This window comes from Microplitis mediator, chromosome 2 (genome assembly GCF_029852145.1).
Source record: "Microplitis mediator isolate UGA2020A chromosome 2, iyMicMedi2.1, whole genome shotgun sequence".
NCBI lineage: Eukaryota > Metazoa > Arthropoda > Insecta > Hymenoptera > Braconidae > Microplitis > Microplitis mediator.
In genome coordinates this window covers 3,132,965-3,148,526 of record NC_079970.1, presented here as the reverse complement: position 1 = coordinate 3,148,526, position 15,562 = coordinate 3,132,965, and the positions used below count along the sequence as shown (strand labels likewise).

Here is a 15,562-nt window from a genome sequence, read left to right as displayed (position 1 = left end):
CAAGTTGACACATCCATTTAACTACCCTATGATATTATATTTATTTAATATGTTTTAATAATCTGTATATATTTCATGTTAACACTACAGACATTTATTACTCCATATAAAAATATTAAATAAATATATCGGTTTGTAAAAGTAATACTTTATATTAACCAGTTGCTGTTTTATATATCGAGTAGTACAATATTATACTACGCCATAGATTGCGCAGTTCTCACGATTCGCTTTACTATTCCCGTGGCTATTCTTGGAACTTAGTCCTAAGAGAAAGCTATTCTATATATAAAAAAAATAATATTTTGGTTTATTATTTTTTGTTTCAATTAATTGTAACACAAATTATTGGAAAAAAAAACAATTAGCAACCTAGACTTTGCTTAACTTGCGCTCAAGTGACTAGTGTTAACATATCACTTGTCTAATCCGCGTGGTGGTGGAGATGTAGCGTTTAATCGGCCTACATTGATGGACAAATCAATAGCAATAGCTACCGCCAATCAATAATACTCAGATAATTTCGTCTATTAACTGGGATACTATTTTATTTAATTGGTTATAAGTTTGTTTTATGTGAGACAACAGATATACATAATTACTGCTATTGCTTTTTATATGAAATTTATTACTCACAGGGTTAATAAAAAGTCATAAAAAAATATATATGTATACAATATCCGACCCTACACTGCTGGCTTGTACCACCTGCCAGGGTATGTTTCCGGAACGACTCAACGACGACGGTTATCAAGTTTCGAAACTACTTATCCCATCGTCATGACCAAATAAAAATCTTACTCTGGCTACTGCCAGACATTACTTGTAAATTCGCTATTAAATTTTTAACATTTTTTTTATTCACTTACTTGTTACTTTTTATACACAGAAAAAAATTAAAGCGAAATTTACGGCTGCCCAATTTCAAAACACAGTGACAAATTTTTCTAAATCGATTTTTTAGTATTTTTAGTTCCAGTGGAGTCTTGTGAACATGATTCGATGCATGTTTCAAAAATTTTATTTTTGTCAGTTAATGTGTTTTTAAATTGGGCAGCCTTTTACTCCAAACTGTTATAGGAAATTTGTTAATTTTAACATAACGAAAAATTACCAGATGAGTAAACATTAAAAAAAGGAGAATAATTTTTACTTATCGTTTGGTAATTTTTCGTTGTTAAAATTAACTAATTTCCCATAACACTTTTGAATTTACTTTCTAGAGATAGGAAATTTTTGCTTTAATTTTTTCTCTGTATATTAGGGTAGAAGAAGCATTTGTGGCCACTGCTCTATTTTTGGACATTTAATCAATGAAAAAATGTAAAAAATTAAAAATTATTTCATTTTAATTTATCAAGTGTCCAAAACTGGCCAAAAATTGTACCTCTACTCTACACCCCGGGTCAAAAAATCAACAGATTTGAGTTTTTTGACTTAAATGGATACCAAGTGGGTCAAATTACGCGGAGGAAAATGGAGACAAAAAATGTACGAATTTTCGTTATGCTGTCGACCAAAGAATCAGGAAGCTGTGACAAAAAAATTATTGTGACCATCTAAAAATTATTTATTCTCTACCATGATTCCTATTTTAGACAAATAATTTCCATTACAATTTATCAGTGAATTTTAAAAGTATACTTTTTTAGTGCAGTATAATAATTTTCTGGCGACTCAACTTCCTGTCTCAAGTTCGGTCGACAGCATAATAAAAATTCGTACATCTTTTATGGCCATTTTTCTCCATGTAGCCAAAGTCAAATGTCTTTTCATGCATTTTCGATTTCTTTTATCTAACTTGACCTACTTAGTATCAATTTAAGTCAAATTTGACTTCATTTAGTTCAGTTGGCTTAAATTTGATACTTTTTTTACCCGGGCACATATAGACTGTATTTTGTCACTCATAAAAAGAGTGAAGAAATTGACAATAAAAATAACGAGATAAAGTTTAAATATTTTAGATTCAAAAAAATTTTTTTGAAAACCTCAATTTTCTAGGATAAAGTAAAAATTTCCTCTGGTCATGACCAAGACAAATTATCTCGGCTCAAGAAAATCTTCACCTGGTTCCTGAAAACGTTTGTCTTCCAAAATATTTTCTTGACTCAAGATCTTTTCTGTGTACGACAGTTGGATTAATAATTCAAGTAAAAGACATAATAGAGAATAAGTGGGACATAATATGAAGGTGATCAAAGAATTGATGGACTTACCGCGGTTTCTTCATGGTGTTTGAATTAGCCACCTTGTATTCGTAACTCGATGTGTCACGTGTCACACGCTACCTTCACTCTCATGGCATCAAACACCTTTTTAAATATGTTCTTTCTTCTCAAGTTTATTGTTATTATTATAAATAACTATTATCGTTGAGCGTTAGTTCTTGTAGGTAAAAAATAAACTGTAAGAAATTATCCGCAATGTAACGTCAACCGGTATAATAAATATCGTTAAATAATATCATGGGTTATTAATTTAAATAGAGTGTAATAAATTTAAGGTCCAAGAGACAGCAACTACCAATAAGAAGATAAATTAAATAGTAATTAACCGCGAGCTATTTAAATCGATAAAATTTTTTTTATCTTCCTCGTCTTGGTTTACTCTACTAAACATCCAAACATATCTTTTTTAAAGCCCAGTCCACAGTCTGCTCGTTTATAGCCCAACGAGTAGACTAGTGTGCGAAATTTGCTTCTTCTTATTCTTATTCTTTTTCTTCTTCTTCTTATTTTATCTTTCGTTTCTTTGGTCCACCGTTTCGCGGTCTCTTTTTCCTCTACCTCAGTACTCTTTTCCGTAGTTGTTGCTGTTGTTATAGTGGTAGTAACTATATTCTTTCCTTTTCGTCAAATGTACAGGACAGAATGAAGAAAATAAAAAAAAAGAGACCAACGACAGAAATGACGATATAGAGACGACAGAAAATCGAGAAGGGGGCGCTTTGGCAACGTCGCAGCTCATTCACTAGCTCACTCACTCTCATCAGTACCCAGCTTACACTAAACTATTTCTTTCTCTTTCTCTCTTTCGCTAAACTTTACATACATACATACATACATACACATATACATATATAGATAAATATATACATAAATGCATACATTCTACATTGTTCACTCAACATCTGTCTTCTCTGTCTTTCGTCCGATTTTCGTCAGCTAGTAATACCAAGTGTACAGAGTACTCACTCATACGTACATCATTGCATTACATATGTATATATATATATATATATATATATATATATATATATATGTATATGTATAACTTTTCATTCTCACTGTACACGAATGCTAAACTCACACCAGTCACAGCGTAGTCCAGGCTATTTTATCATGTACAATAATGTCTGTGGACACACTTGCACATTACAGGTATACGTATTTATATATATATAAATATATCTATCTATATACAAACATGAAGGAGCTTCTTCGGCTGTACACGCGCTACGTGACTGCTACAGAAAAGAGAACGACGGCGCAGGAGGGGAGGCAAGGAAGGGCTTCTTCACTTTGCCTCAACTCAAAAAATGAAAATTTTGATCCTGAGAATTTGAAAATAAAACAAAATTATAAAATGTCGACGCGTGGACTAAAAACTCACTCACACAAACTGACACATCTACAGGTCGGTATTTAAAAATGGCACGATATTTAAACTCCGTATTATCATGACGGTAAATAAACAAAACAAAGTTAAGTAAAAGAATAAGTAAATATATAAATATATAAATAAATAAATAAATAAATAAATAAAAAATACCTGAGTATCATTGTAATTTTATATAAATATTAAATCATTAGTGGGCACTGTAAATTCTGGTGTAACAGCGTATTTCGCACGGTACCATTGAGCCTGAGAAGAAGACGTAGACGAAGAAGACGAGTAAGAAGAAGTAGAGGCCATGCACTCACATATACACTGAAGAAAAAGAAGACAGAGATTCATGAGGTCGTCAAGATGTTTGTGTACAAAGCGATCGACACGACACAACTAATACCAGTCTACTGTCTTCATATATGTATAAGTATTTATATATATATATATACATACATACATATAAATGTGTGAGTGAGAGAGAGAAGATTCCAGCAAGTAGAGTATAGAGTAAGAGAAGAACCTAAACTCATCGTAATCTTGGAAACTTGTCAATGTTGTGTTTTAATCACAAATATAAACACTAATAACCCATAATAATATTATCAATTGATTTAAATAACAATATATTATAAATAAAAACTCACTTTATATAATAACGATAAAATATAATATTGATATTATTACATTATTGAGGATTGACACTTTGACTACTCTCACTTGCTTACGATGGCGGAAGCCATATTGCAATCGCCGTTCTGTAACCAGCGCCAGTACGACGACGACCAATCCCATCAAGAGGAGAAGAGGAGAGGGTAGTAGATGATAGTATATATACCTATACACCAGAGCAGACCTACGGATTATTGTATGCATGTACACATATTATTTAAACACCAGCACAAACCGTTCAGCGACTGAGCAATCAGAAAACTAACAATCCTCATTCTGCTGACATCTAGCGGCGCGCTTTTTAATTCAAATGTTAAACACAATCACTAAAAACTTGCGCTCCGGTGCTGCTGCTGCTGCTACTGCCTACTGCTTTGCTTACATTACTCTACTCTGCTCTACTGGGTTTAGGTTTAGGTTTAGGTTCACTACTATGACACACCACTTGCACTACCAACTACATCTACTCAGCCCAATTGTGTTAAACTACTCGTGCACATTATCAACAGTACAAATGTAATGCGCTGAGCACTCATTTGGATCCAATCAACCTAAGCCGAGACCTAACTGCCCCACTAATTTACCGATTTGTATTGGCTAAGCTTATCAATTATTCTGTCATTAATTACTCATGTCATGTGGAATCAAATTTATTTTATTTTTGTTATTTTTTTTTTACAGATACGGGAGTTGCATTTGCGGCCACTTCTCCATTTTAGGACATTTTGTACTTTATTTTGAATGATCCTGAACTTAACAGACAATTACGAAAATAAAGAATGAAAAATATGCACTTGTAGAAAATCAAAAAAACTATGGGTGCAATTTTTTAAATTTATCGTTGGGAAAATAATCCAAAAATTATTAGTCGGCTAACTTCAGTATCAATTAGAGGATTAATTATAAAAAAAAAAAATGATACTGAAGTTATCCGACGTCTAATAATTTTTGAAATTTATTTGAAACGATAAGTAATAAAAAAAAATATTTGAAAAAATTGCACTTTTAGTTTTTTAAATTTTCTACATGTACATATTTTTAGATTTTTTTTTTTTTGGTAATTCATTTGTTGAAAAAGAAAATCCGAAAATTTTTAATTGTCGGCCAACTTCAGGATCATTAAAAAAATGCACATGTAGAAAATTAAAAAAACTATAGGTGCAATTTTTTGAATTATTATTTTTTTTCTATAATTTATCGTTAGGAAATTAATCCAAAAATTATTAGACCTCGGCTAACTTCAGTATCATATTTTAATTAATGAAAAAGTAAAAAAAAGTTCCATTGTAGTGAAATAAAAGTGTCTTTGTATAATTTTTTAAAATTAATTATGTCACCGTATTTTAAAAATTTATTAAAATATTTTCCGTGTTTAAAACTGGCCCTAAAGTCGCCAAAGACGGTACCTTTATTCTATTTAAATTAATGGCTAGAAGATTAATATTATTATGATACTAAAGTAGCAGCCATTAAAAATTTTATTTATTTTCAACAATCAAAGTAAATTTTAACAGACAATAATTTTTATGATGACAATTAACTCGGTAATTAAAAGCATCGTGTCAGCCGACATATAATAATTTTTTGATTTTTTCAAAACGACAAATTATAAAAAAAAATTGCACATAGATTTTTAAATTTTCTACATGTGCATATTTAAGTTTTTGTTTTTTTTTAATTTGTTGAAAAAAAATGAGAAAACTGTCAATTGTCTGCAAACTTCAGGATCATTTATTATTATTCTATTATATGATTCTTTGTTGTAAATGATATCGTGACTTTCGCAATATCTGAGCAAACAAACGTCAAATAAACAATGAGAGATTCCGTCCGTTGACCGATTAAACGTGCCGGCGATTCACGACCTAGAAATAGTTAACATCGTCCAAGAATTAAACACAAGTTAACTAAAAGTGGAGCCCAGATGATAATAATAATAATAATACAGACTAATATTTAAAAAATACATCAGTGTCCGAGTCTGCGGAAGTCGACTGAAATTGGTATTACCGTTAGTAAATGCTCGTGTATTTATCGGCCGATAAATTTACAAACTGCCATTGTACGTCGGCTATTTATTCAAGATAATATATTTTAAATAATTATGTATGTATGACTAATGTTATCGCAACAATGACGTACGTAGTTACCGCAAATGTTTTATTTCAGCTTTTTAAATAACGCGGGGACTTTTTAAATTTAAAAACTTGGAGCAAGACTTTGGACGGCTAATTAGTTTGTCTAATTAAACTTTGGTTAAATTGAATGTTTATATTTATTGTAAAAACAATTATACTCGACTAGGGAATTTGTCTATTTGTCTATAGACATTTATGCTGTGAAAGTCTAGCAAGAGAAGTGCAGTAGCCAGCACCTTGACACGGTGAGCACTGAAGAGCTCTCAGGATATCTGGTATCGTGCCAACTTGTTTAACTTCTACACTACATTCTGTACTAAAATGTTACACTATTTGTTACAACTACCATATTATCACAGTATAACTGTATAACTTCCGGTTAAAATACCGGGCCCTTAGACTTGAACTTACACTCGAGTTTAAATTAGCCCGCAAATTATTAAAAAAAAAAGGTAAATAAATAATAATATGTACATATACTTGTAATTAAAAATAAGTATTACCTCGTATTTATTATCTTAATTAAATTTTTTAGCTCCGATATTTTCCATTGAAATCGCAATTAAATAAAATTTTTTTTTTACAATAGAAACGATAAATGACGCAGGTATGCAACAAGTAACTACTACTCGTACTACCGTCGACGTACGTTTGAACACGGTGACGTCACAGCAATATGACGCATGTCCTCCCATCACATACCTCAGCAGCATCGGGATCTGTACTACACTTCTGAATGACGTATTATTTTTATTTATTTTTTTTCGCATCATAGATTATATTTATATTTTTCCAACTTTTCATTCTCAACTTTACCGCACAATCATATCGCACTTGTATTATAATTGTAGTAAATTGACAGCACGTACACGCGTTTTGATATTCAATTAATAATTTTTTTTACAACGGATATGATTGTTAAATATTTATATTAACATACATCACTCGGTATTTTTTTCTAATTTTATAAAGAGAAAATAATTACATACAAGTATAAAAAAAAAGTTAAATTATATTTTTTTGAGATAGCGTATAAATGAATATAAAATATAACCGAGTGAAAAGAATTTAGAAATTTCTATCGACCTCATACTCTTTTAATATCACGTAACAAATCACGTGAATAGTTGATATATCATATGGAATTTAATAAATTAATAAATAAATAATATTTATAATTTAATAATATTATGAATAATTATATCAATTGTATGAATAATAAAAAATAAAATAAAGATTATTGATTGGATGGCCTTGCTTACCGGTGCAAGAGTTTACAGACATACATATACATATAATACAAGCAACATTAAACTTGATTGCGCAGTTTCAGAGTCTTGAAGCGTGACAATATTAACACTCAGCTTTCTAGGTATACTCATACAGTCCAACTGTCTTCTTGTGCTGTCATTTATCATTACTACTGTTATTATTATTTACAATATTATGTATACACGATTACTAACGTTTGTCATTCTACAATTGAATTGATCCTTGTAATAATTAGTACAATAATTATTTATTTAAGATGATTCCCAGTCAATGGAGAGAAGACAATAAAAGGTAGCGAGAGACGTTTACTGGATACAGATTATGTAAACAGACATGAGTAAACGATATAAAAAATGATAATTAAAGGAGAGAAGAAAGAGCTCAGCTCAAAGGAGATAAAGAAAATAAAAGAGATTGAGATCTTACAAAGGCGGTCTCGAGCTACAATCAAACGCGGTGGCGCGAGACTATTAAAAAGTTGCTACTCCCAGACAGTGTTAAGTTAAATGCTCTTATTGCATTACAATACTCTATATATTTTATTTTAAAATTCATTAAACTTTGTTTTATTATACCCAAGTTAAATATTATACTTGAGCATATGGTTTTTTATTTGCGCAAGCATAATCTACCAGAAAATATTATTTTTAACTGCTCAATTAAGTGTTTTTGACACTTGTCAAAATACCGTGAAATTAATAAATGTAATACATGTGGAAGTTAATGAGATAAATTTATGATGACGGAGGGTGATGGAGATGATGATAAAACTAGAGAAGAGTAAAGAAGGAATAAGATGATGAAGAAAAGAAAAGATATGATAATGATAAACGTATGGTTAAGAGTACATTAGAGGAAGATTGCACACGTACGGATATATTTAGCGAGTGCGGTATTTCTCGACCCACATACACATGAGAAGGCAGAATGCCACGTATGTCGGGGTCATCCGGCTCGAAAACCTCGCGACAAAGGAATTACTTTTGTGATATAGTTTACAAGTTGACGAAAAATGCTAATCATGATAAACAATTTTTATTTTTTTAAAATATATTTAACTCTCTTTTATTTTACCCTCTTATTCTTATTCTCATTTTATTATAATTTTTATTTTCTTTACTTATTTGCAGTTCGTTGGCCACTCGTCACCTTGAAGCCAGAGCAACCTTTTTTACTTTTCTTTATCTCCATATCGTCGTCTACATTTTTATTGCCTTATAACTTTATTATAATTTTTATTTACAAACTAACCGAGTGGATACAACAGATTGTAATTTTTTTAAACTCGTTAAAAAAAAAAAAAATAAAAAACGTAATTAAATTTATATAAAAAAAGTCGATTATTATTTGAAGACATTTATCAAAATTACTCAACCAAATGATAAATAATTCCGACATTAACATTTTATTGACCAATTACCGGACAGTCATTTAGTTTTTTTAATTAGACATTAATTAAATTAGGAAAATATAAAAAGTATATTAATAATTGGATGATAAAAATATATTTTTCGTTACTACGGAACAAAAAATATAATAATATCATAAGGAAGATATTTAATTTGTTAATATATATATTTTTCATTTGACATTCCAATCTTTTCTCGGATAAATACTTTCACTCCTGCTACAAGTATACGTAAATATATTTATAAACTTATAATCCAACATATATATGAGCATAACATTTTACTACATTTATTACAAAACTACCGTTGGGACTTAAAATATTTATATTCCAGAAAATAATCTGCTATTGGAAAGAGAATGTATCAAATAGAAGATTTTTAAACATAATAAAAAATATGCAGACGAATAATTATCTTTGGGAAAAATAAATAAATAAAAAATAAAGATAAAGAAAAAGAAGAAGAAGAAGAAGAAGAAGAAATATACGACCTCGCGGACAGAGCTCCCTCGAACGGAAGAACTCGAAAGTCTGTATAACTGTTTGAGAAAGTGAGGCTCCTGATATTTCCGTCGGGTGTTTCTAGAAATACCCCGTGGAAACAAGAGGAATCATGAATCCCTCGTCTATATTTAGCATCCCCCCGACGACACGTTGTGATCTGAGTGAATAAGAGACAACGAGGAAGCGAGGAAAATAAAACCTGAGAGAAAAAAAGATTAAACATCAGAGTACAATCATCATCTCACTCACTGTTACGCTAAACGGGTGTATTTTTATTTTAATAATAGAAGCCAGGGGAGATTTCAACTCCGTCACAAAAAAAACAAAAAATGACAGCAGCTTCTGCTCGTCATCATCTGGCTGCAGCTCAAATTCTATCTGCTGCTACTGTATTAAATCTGCGGGTAACTCTGTACGATCATACGATACTCCGTTATCAGACTCCGCGATATCTGAAGATGATCAGTGACGTCACGGACGGATTTTCATAAAATACGTCACGATATGTAATACACTCCTGGCAAAATGATTAAACAAGTGCCCGGGTTTTCGTTATTTCATTATTATATATGTATAAATATATATATAAATATAAATATTATATATATATTTTTTTTGCTGAATCTGTTTACGCACGATCGAGGCCACGCGCCCGTACTTACCGCGCAACTTTCACCTGCATGTATATATGCGCTTGTAACTTAAGTCCCCGACAAGTATAACGACCCATTCTTCATTGTATTTATCATTTAAAAAATCATTAAGATTTAATACTAAAAAGAAATAATAAAAGTAAAAATAACAATCTAATAAAATTTTGACATCACTCTCGGCATGAAAAAATAATAAAAGTTATTATTTGCCACTACTTGATTTAATATTTAAAAATAACTTTTTCTTTTATCTAACAATCAGCTTTTGCTGTGGGTTCATTAATTGAAAATCAATATCAATAAAGTATAATAATAATTTGATTAATAATCTCTACATGTAACAATGATAAGATTGTTTTGTTATCATTGTGCTCCAAAATATCATTTTTTATTTTTACTTAACAAAAAAAAAATAAATTACGTTTATTTTTTTTTTCGATACGAAAAATAAATTTATGTATTTTTAATTAACATTTAGTCAATCATAATAACAATAGATAGCCTTGATAATTAAAACTGACAACATAAGGGTATAATAGTACATACATATAAATATATATATATATGTAATCCTGTAACATTGATGAGGGTAAAAAAGTGTTATTTTGTAAAGCCTAAATAAGTTAGTCTGTGAAGACGATGTGGGCATGACGTACAAAAATAGATTGAGAAAGAGATTAAATTTGAGAATGATAATTAATATATATTTATATATAATAAATAATAAAATAAAAACATGAAAGTGTGTGATGAAAATATACGTCACGCAGCGATGCATCCAATAAACAAGAGACCAAGACACGAGTTATTGCGAGTTATTGTGGACGATGCCCAAGAACTTATGGCACGATTTAGAAATCCTTGGGTGAAAGTGTTTGCTGCGGGTGTACATTACTCGACCAACGTCGAGTTACTTTACTCAGTATTTGTATTTTCTTGTGATGTTGTAGTAATAGTAGTATATAAATACAAACTATAACACAACAAAACTAAAAACAACTATTCCCCATTACATCTAAACTATCCAACTCCAATTCCAACTAACAGACCGACCAACAGACTACTAAAACCCACATCAACTACATATATATATATATATATGTACACATGTACTGAGTATTTGTAGTAGTATTAGTCATAAAATTATTTCGAGATCATACAATACAATGCGTAACATAATCTAATTTTAAAATAACATTTATGACAAATAACATCATTACGCTCTATTACATCTGATATACTAGAGTATATAACATCATCATAAATAGATGTGCCGAGATATACCTCACTTATAGTCCGACACCGGTTATACTCATGTAAAAATCCATGTGTATAATTATATATCATGTGTGTGTATTAATTATAATTTGAATTTAAATTTGAATTTTAAAATAAACAAGTAAGAGGGCAATGATTCGTGTAAATGCGACCCTGTCCTACATTTACAGACACAATCGACACTTGTTAGACGCACTAGACTTCTTATATTAAGAAGCACAGGATGGAAAATAAAATTGCCTAATTTGGTAACTATGGTTGCTACCAAGGGGATAAGGGTCTGGTTAATTTATCATACGGCAGCACGCGCATCAACTTGATAATTATTAACTATTTTCTACAGTAAAAAAATATAAGAATGCTGTCATGTAAGTCAAAGTCGAGCCACTAAATAAATATGTACATGTCCCTGAGGATGAAAGTCCGTCTACTGAAAACAATTTCCAATCCATCAAGAGAATCATCTCAATTAATTTAATAACGAGATTTCATAATTTAAAACCTTTTAAACGCGTGTTTAAAGTTACCAGCTGTCATGAGAGTATTACAGTATTGTATTGAAAATAAATATACGTTTCTAAAAGCATTGGCTCTGCATTCAAGTCGACACACTGGCCTAGTGACTGACCGACCTAACTGCATAATAATCACATCATCACGCTACTCCTATATATATATATATATATGTAATAAATAATACAATAGAATGTGTGCATCTAAAAAAATAATAATTGCGCTCATAGTACGCAAAAGTACCAGAGTAATTATGAGCGATAATTGAATAAGAAAAATAAATAAATAAAATTTAAAAATTTAAATATCTAGCATATGATTGTTTCCGTTACCTCGACATAGTCCCTTTGAGCAGCGGGTTTCTATCGTCATAATAACCTCCGGATGAGGGCATGTTCTTCAAGTAATCCAAGTGATTGGCACAGGGCACTTAACACTCGCACCACGCCACTGCATCACTCTCTGTCGCGCGATCTCACTCTGCTCTCTCTGGTTATTATGTTACCTATCTACGTCTGACTGGTCTCACTACTAGTGTAAGTCTCACGCGTCTGACGTACTTTGTCGTCCACATTACACGCATTTGTGTACTACTTTTTATCACTGATTCCTCTACGTGTGCATTTTTACTACTCCAATAATTGTTATTGTTATGGTATTGGTCTTCAAATTTAAATTTAAAATAAAACACCAAACTCTTGACACTTGACGTTAATTATTGTAAATAATTTTTAAAAAAATAACCGTAATTTGAATCTGTAACACAATGACAACAAAAAAAATTAAAAAATGAGTTTTATCATAATTATTAAGTTATAAATATGTAATTTGTTATTTAATCACCGCTCACATATGTAATATATTTGAATAGTAATTCGAAGCAGCTGATCAATTAGCAATACACTTATTAATAACACCTCGGCGTATTAAGCGGGTAATAAAAACTCACAGATGTTCTAATTTATAAGTTAAGTACAGAGACAATATTGTAAAATAATAATTTAATAAACAGTATAATGGTGAAGGCGTTTTGTTTTATCTGTTTTTGTTTAAAAACTGGTTAAATAAATTATTTAAATATTAAAATTCAAGCACATCGCGCCACTAACACTTATCTCTCGCGACTGACAGCAACGACGGCCGCGGAACACGTGCGATCGTTGCCTCAAACATGGCGACTGTCGCGCCTCCTCCTCCTCCTCCTCGTCGATCACCACCTCGGAGCCTCACACACCACCTTGTTCACCTCCTCCACCGTCTCCGAGTAAACTTTTCCCCGCGTTATATTACTACTACATCAATACCACGAATCGCGCGCCTCACACATTCAAATCCCGATCGTTTTTCGTGTCCCCGCGCCGCGCGGGAAATGTCAATTTTTAAATTTACGATTTTTATTATTTTTTTTAATAAATACTTAACCTTATTATCACTTGTGCGCCATATTTACTTTAACTTAAACTTCGGCCATTAAGATTTAATTATCTTTCGGGCCTCATTATCAAATTTTAAATTATTGATAACACCAAGACATTTGGTGGCAAACTGCGATGTATTTTAAAAAATATTTAATAAAATAAAATAATTATATGGTATTTTGGGGCTTCACTTTTCTACGCCTCAATATTCTGAAGCCCTGTTTTAATTTTACGATTCCGATATATGTATATATATAAAATAAAATATAAAATACCTCATATATATTTATATAAATATATATGGAATGTGTATGACAAAGACAACTTGGACTTGTGTACCCCTCGATCGAGTTGCTGATAGAAAAATCCAACAAAATGCTGGTACCGTAAGCGTGCCACTTTTATATATAAATAAATATATAAAAGTATACTTCGGAATTTACACGTCGTTATTATTTTTATTTGTAATTAAAATATACACGAAATCTATTGTCTACTTACTGTTGTTATATTTATCTGCGATTTGTTCTTAACAATAACTATTAATCTTCAATAAATGACTTATGTTTACCTATTTAACTGCCTAATGTTGGTAGATATATATTTCAATGTACATTAGATCGTATTAACCGCAGCTATCATACATTTTAAATGTACTAGTGCATGTGTATTTTAAAATACTTAGAGGCCTGTAATGTAACACAAGTATTCGCGTTATATATGTATAGACACTTACGTACTATACGTGTTAATAAATATGTACATACATACAAATACAAATAAAAGTTTTAGAGCGAGTCACGAGACGCACAACACGAAGTAAGAGTCGAGTTAAGCCGAGATTAGCCGAGACTCATGTCAATATTGTCGGCCGTCAGATTTTTTGCCTTCTCACTCGTTTATTATCTACTCTATCACTTATTCTTCTCTCTATTTTTATTCCATCCCTTTTTTCTCTACTTCTTTTTCTCTTATTTTTTTTTTATCATTTATTACTTAAGAAGATATCGATATCTGCATAAATATTAAATTCAAAATTAAATATCGTTTTCAAATTTATTAGTAACTAAAATTAATCACTAGAGACTATAATTACTAGACTAAAAATGGAGTAATTTAATTAGGAAACTCACTAAAATATTATTGGGTTTAACTTAAATTATTTAAGAAACCGTCAACAGCCGGAACGTATTGTTGTATTGGCGCTCTTGTAATTGTACTGTCTCTCCTTACTTTCTTCACTCCCCTCCTATCCAAGATATACTTTTATATACATATATATGAATGTATATTCCCTCTTTATTCATCTACATGTCAACCTTCTCATTAACTTCTCGCTATCCTTCATTACTTACCACTATCTTATTTATCTCCATCTCCATCTCTATCTCCATCTTATTTTTTCTTCCTTTATCTTCATTAGCAGGTTCGTCTTCACACAACTGATCTCATTGTAACGACAAATAATTACTACTAGCGTTTATTTATTTCTCAACTTAATCACTCCACGTAAACATCTTGTTATTTAATAATTACAGCTCCCACTCCAGTTTCTCCGAACGTCAAATTAAAAAAACATTGCGACGTAAACGAGGAAAGAAAAATAATAAAACCGCGTAAATACAAATAACAATAAAAAGTTTTTATTTAAAATAATAAATTTCAGAAGCCACAGGTGTCATACCGAGAATTCACCATCACCCTACGCATTTATCGACTCGCCCTCATTTGCTCTTTCCCACCATAATTCAAATACGAGAATTCAAAACCCGAGACAAAGATAACAGCGAGTAGTCATACCGTCTTTTGTAGTAAATTTAATTTAATTATTTTATGCAAATCATCCATAGAATTTAAATTTATAAAATCTTTACTCAGTACTTAGTGATATTATTTTATCATAAATAATAATAATAATTACACGATTTAATTATATTTAAAAATCAGTATATTTCGTGATAAAACATATAACGTTATCTCGTATGTAGCACAAAAACGTGCACCTCCATTCATACATTAGTTCTACCACTTTTTTTTTTTTATTACTTCTCATTATTTATATTCTAAGCCCTCGACATTCATCTAATTTAGCTAAGG

General features: G+C 30.7%; 1 protein-coding gene and 1 long non-coding RNA gene across 8 annotated transcripts in view; one reads left to right on the top strand and one right to left on the bottom strand.

Moving 5' to 3' along the window:
* The window catches only part of LOC130663617 (AF4/FMR2 family member lilli), a 57,264-nt gene extending 42,835 nt beyond the window's left edge, over positions 1–14,429 (bottom strand). The window contains exons 1-3 of one of the 7 annotated variants that reach the window (XM_057462934.1): positions 14,233–14,429; positions 14,037–14,154; positions 12,380–12,803 (exon numbers count right to left, since the gene is read on the bottom strand). In XM_057462934.1, the coding sequence (XP_057318917.1) occupies positions 12,380–12,441 (62 nt within the window). In that variant the 5' untranslated portion in view covers positions 12,442–12,803; positions 14,037–14,154; positions 14,233–14,429. Of the gene's footprint in view, positions 1–2,219; positions 2,408–3,774; positions 4,012–4,061; positions 4,195–4,256; positions 4,387–12,379; positions 12,804–12,897; positions 13,464–14,036; positions 14,155–14,232 lie in introns of those variants that run through there. The other 6 variants (XM_057462937.1, XM_057462939.1, XM_057462935.1 and 3 more) reach the window with 6 other exon arrangements.
* LOC130663624 (uncharacterized) lies at positions 6,003–8,949 on the top strand. Its single transcript, XR_008989226.1, has 4 exons — positions 6,003–6,387; positions 6,451–6,871; positions 7,009–7,160; positions 7,948–8,949. It is a non-coding gene; the product is annotated as an uncharacterized LOC130663624 (long non-coding RNA).
* Positions 14,430–15,562: the final 1,133 nt, after the last annotated feature.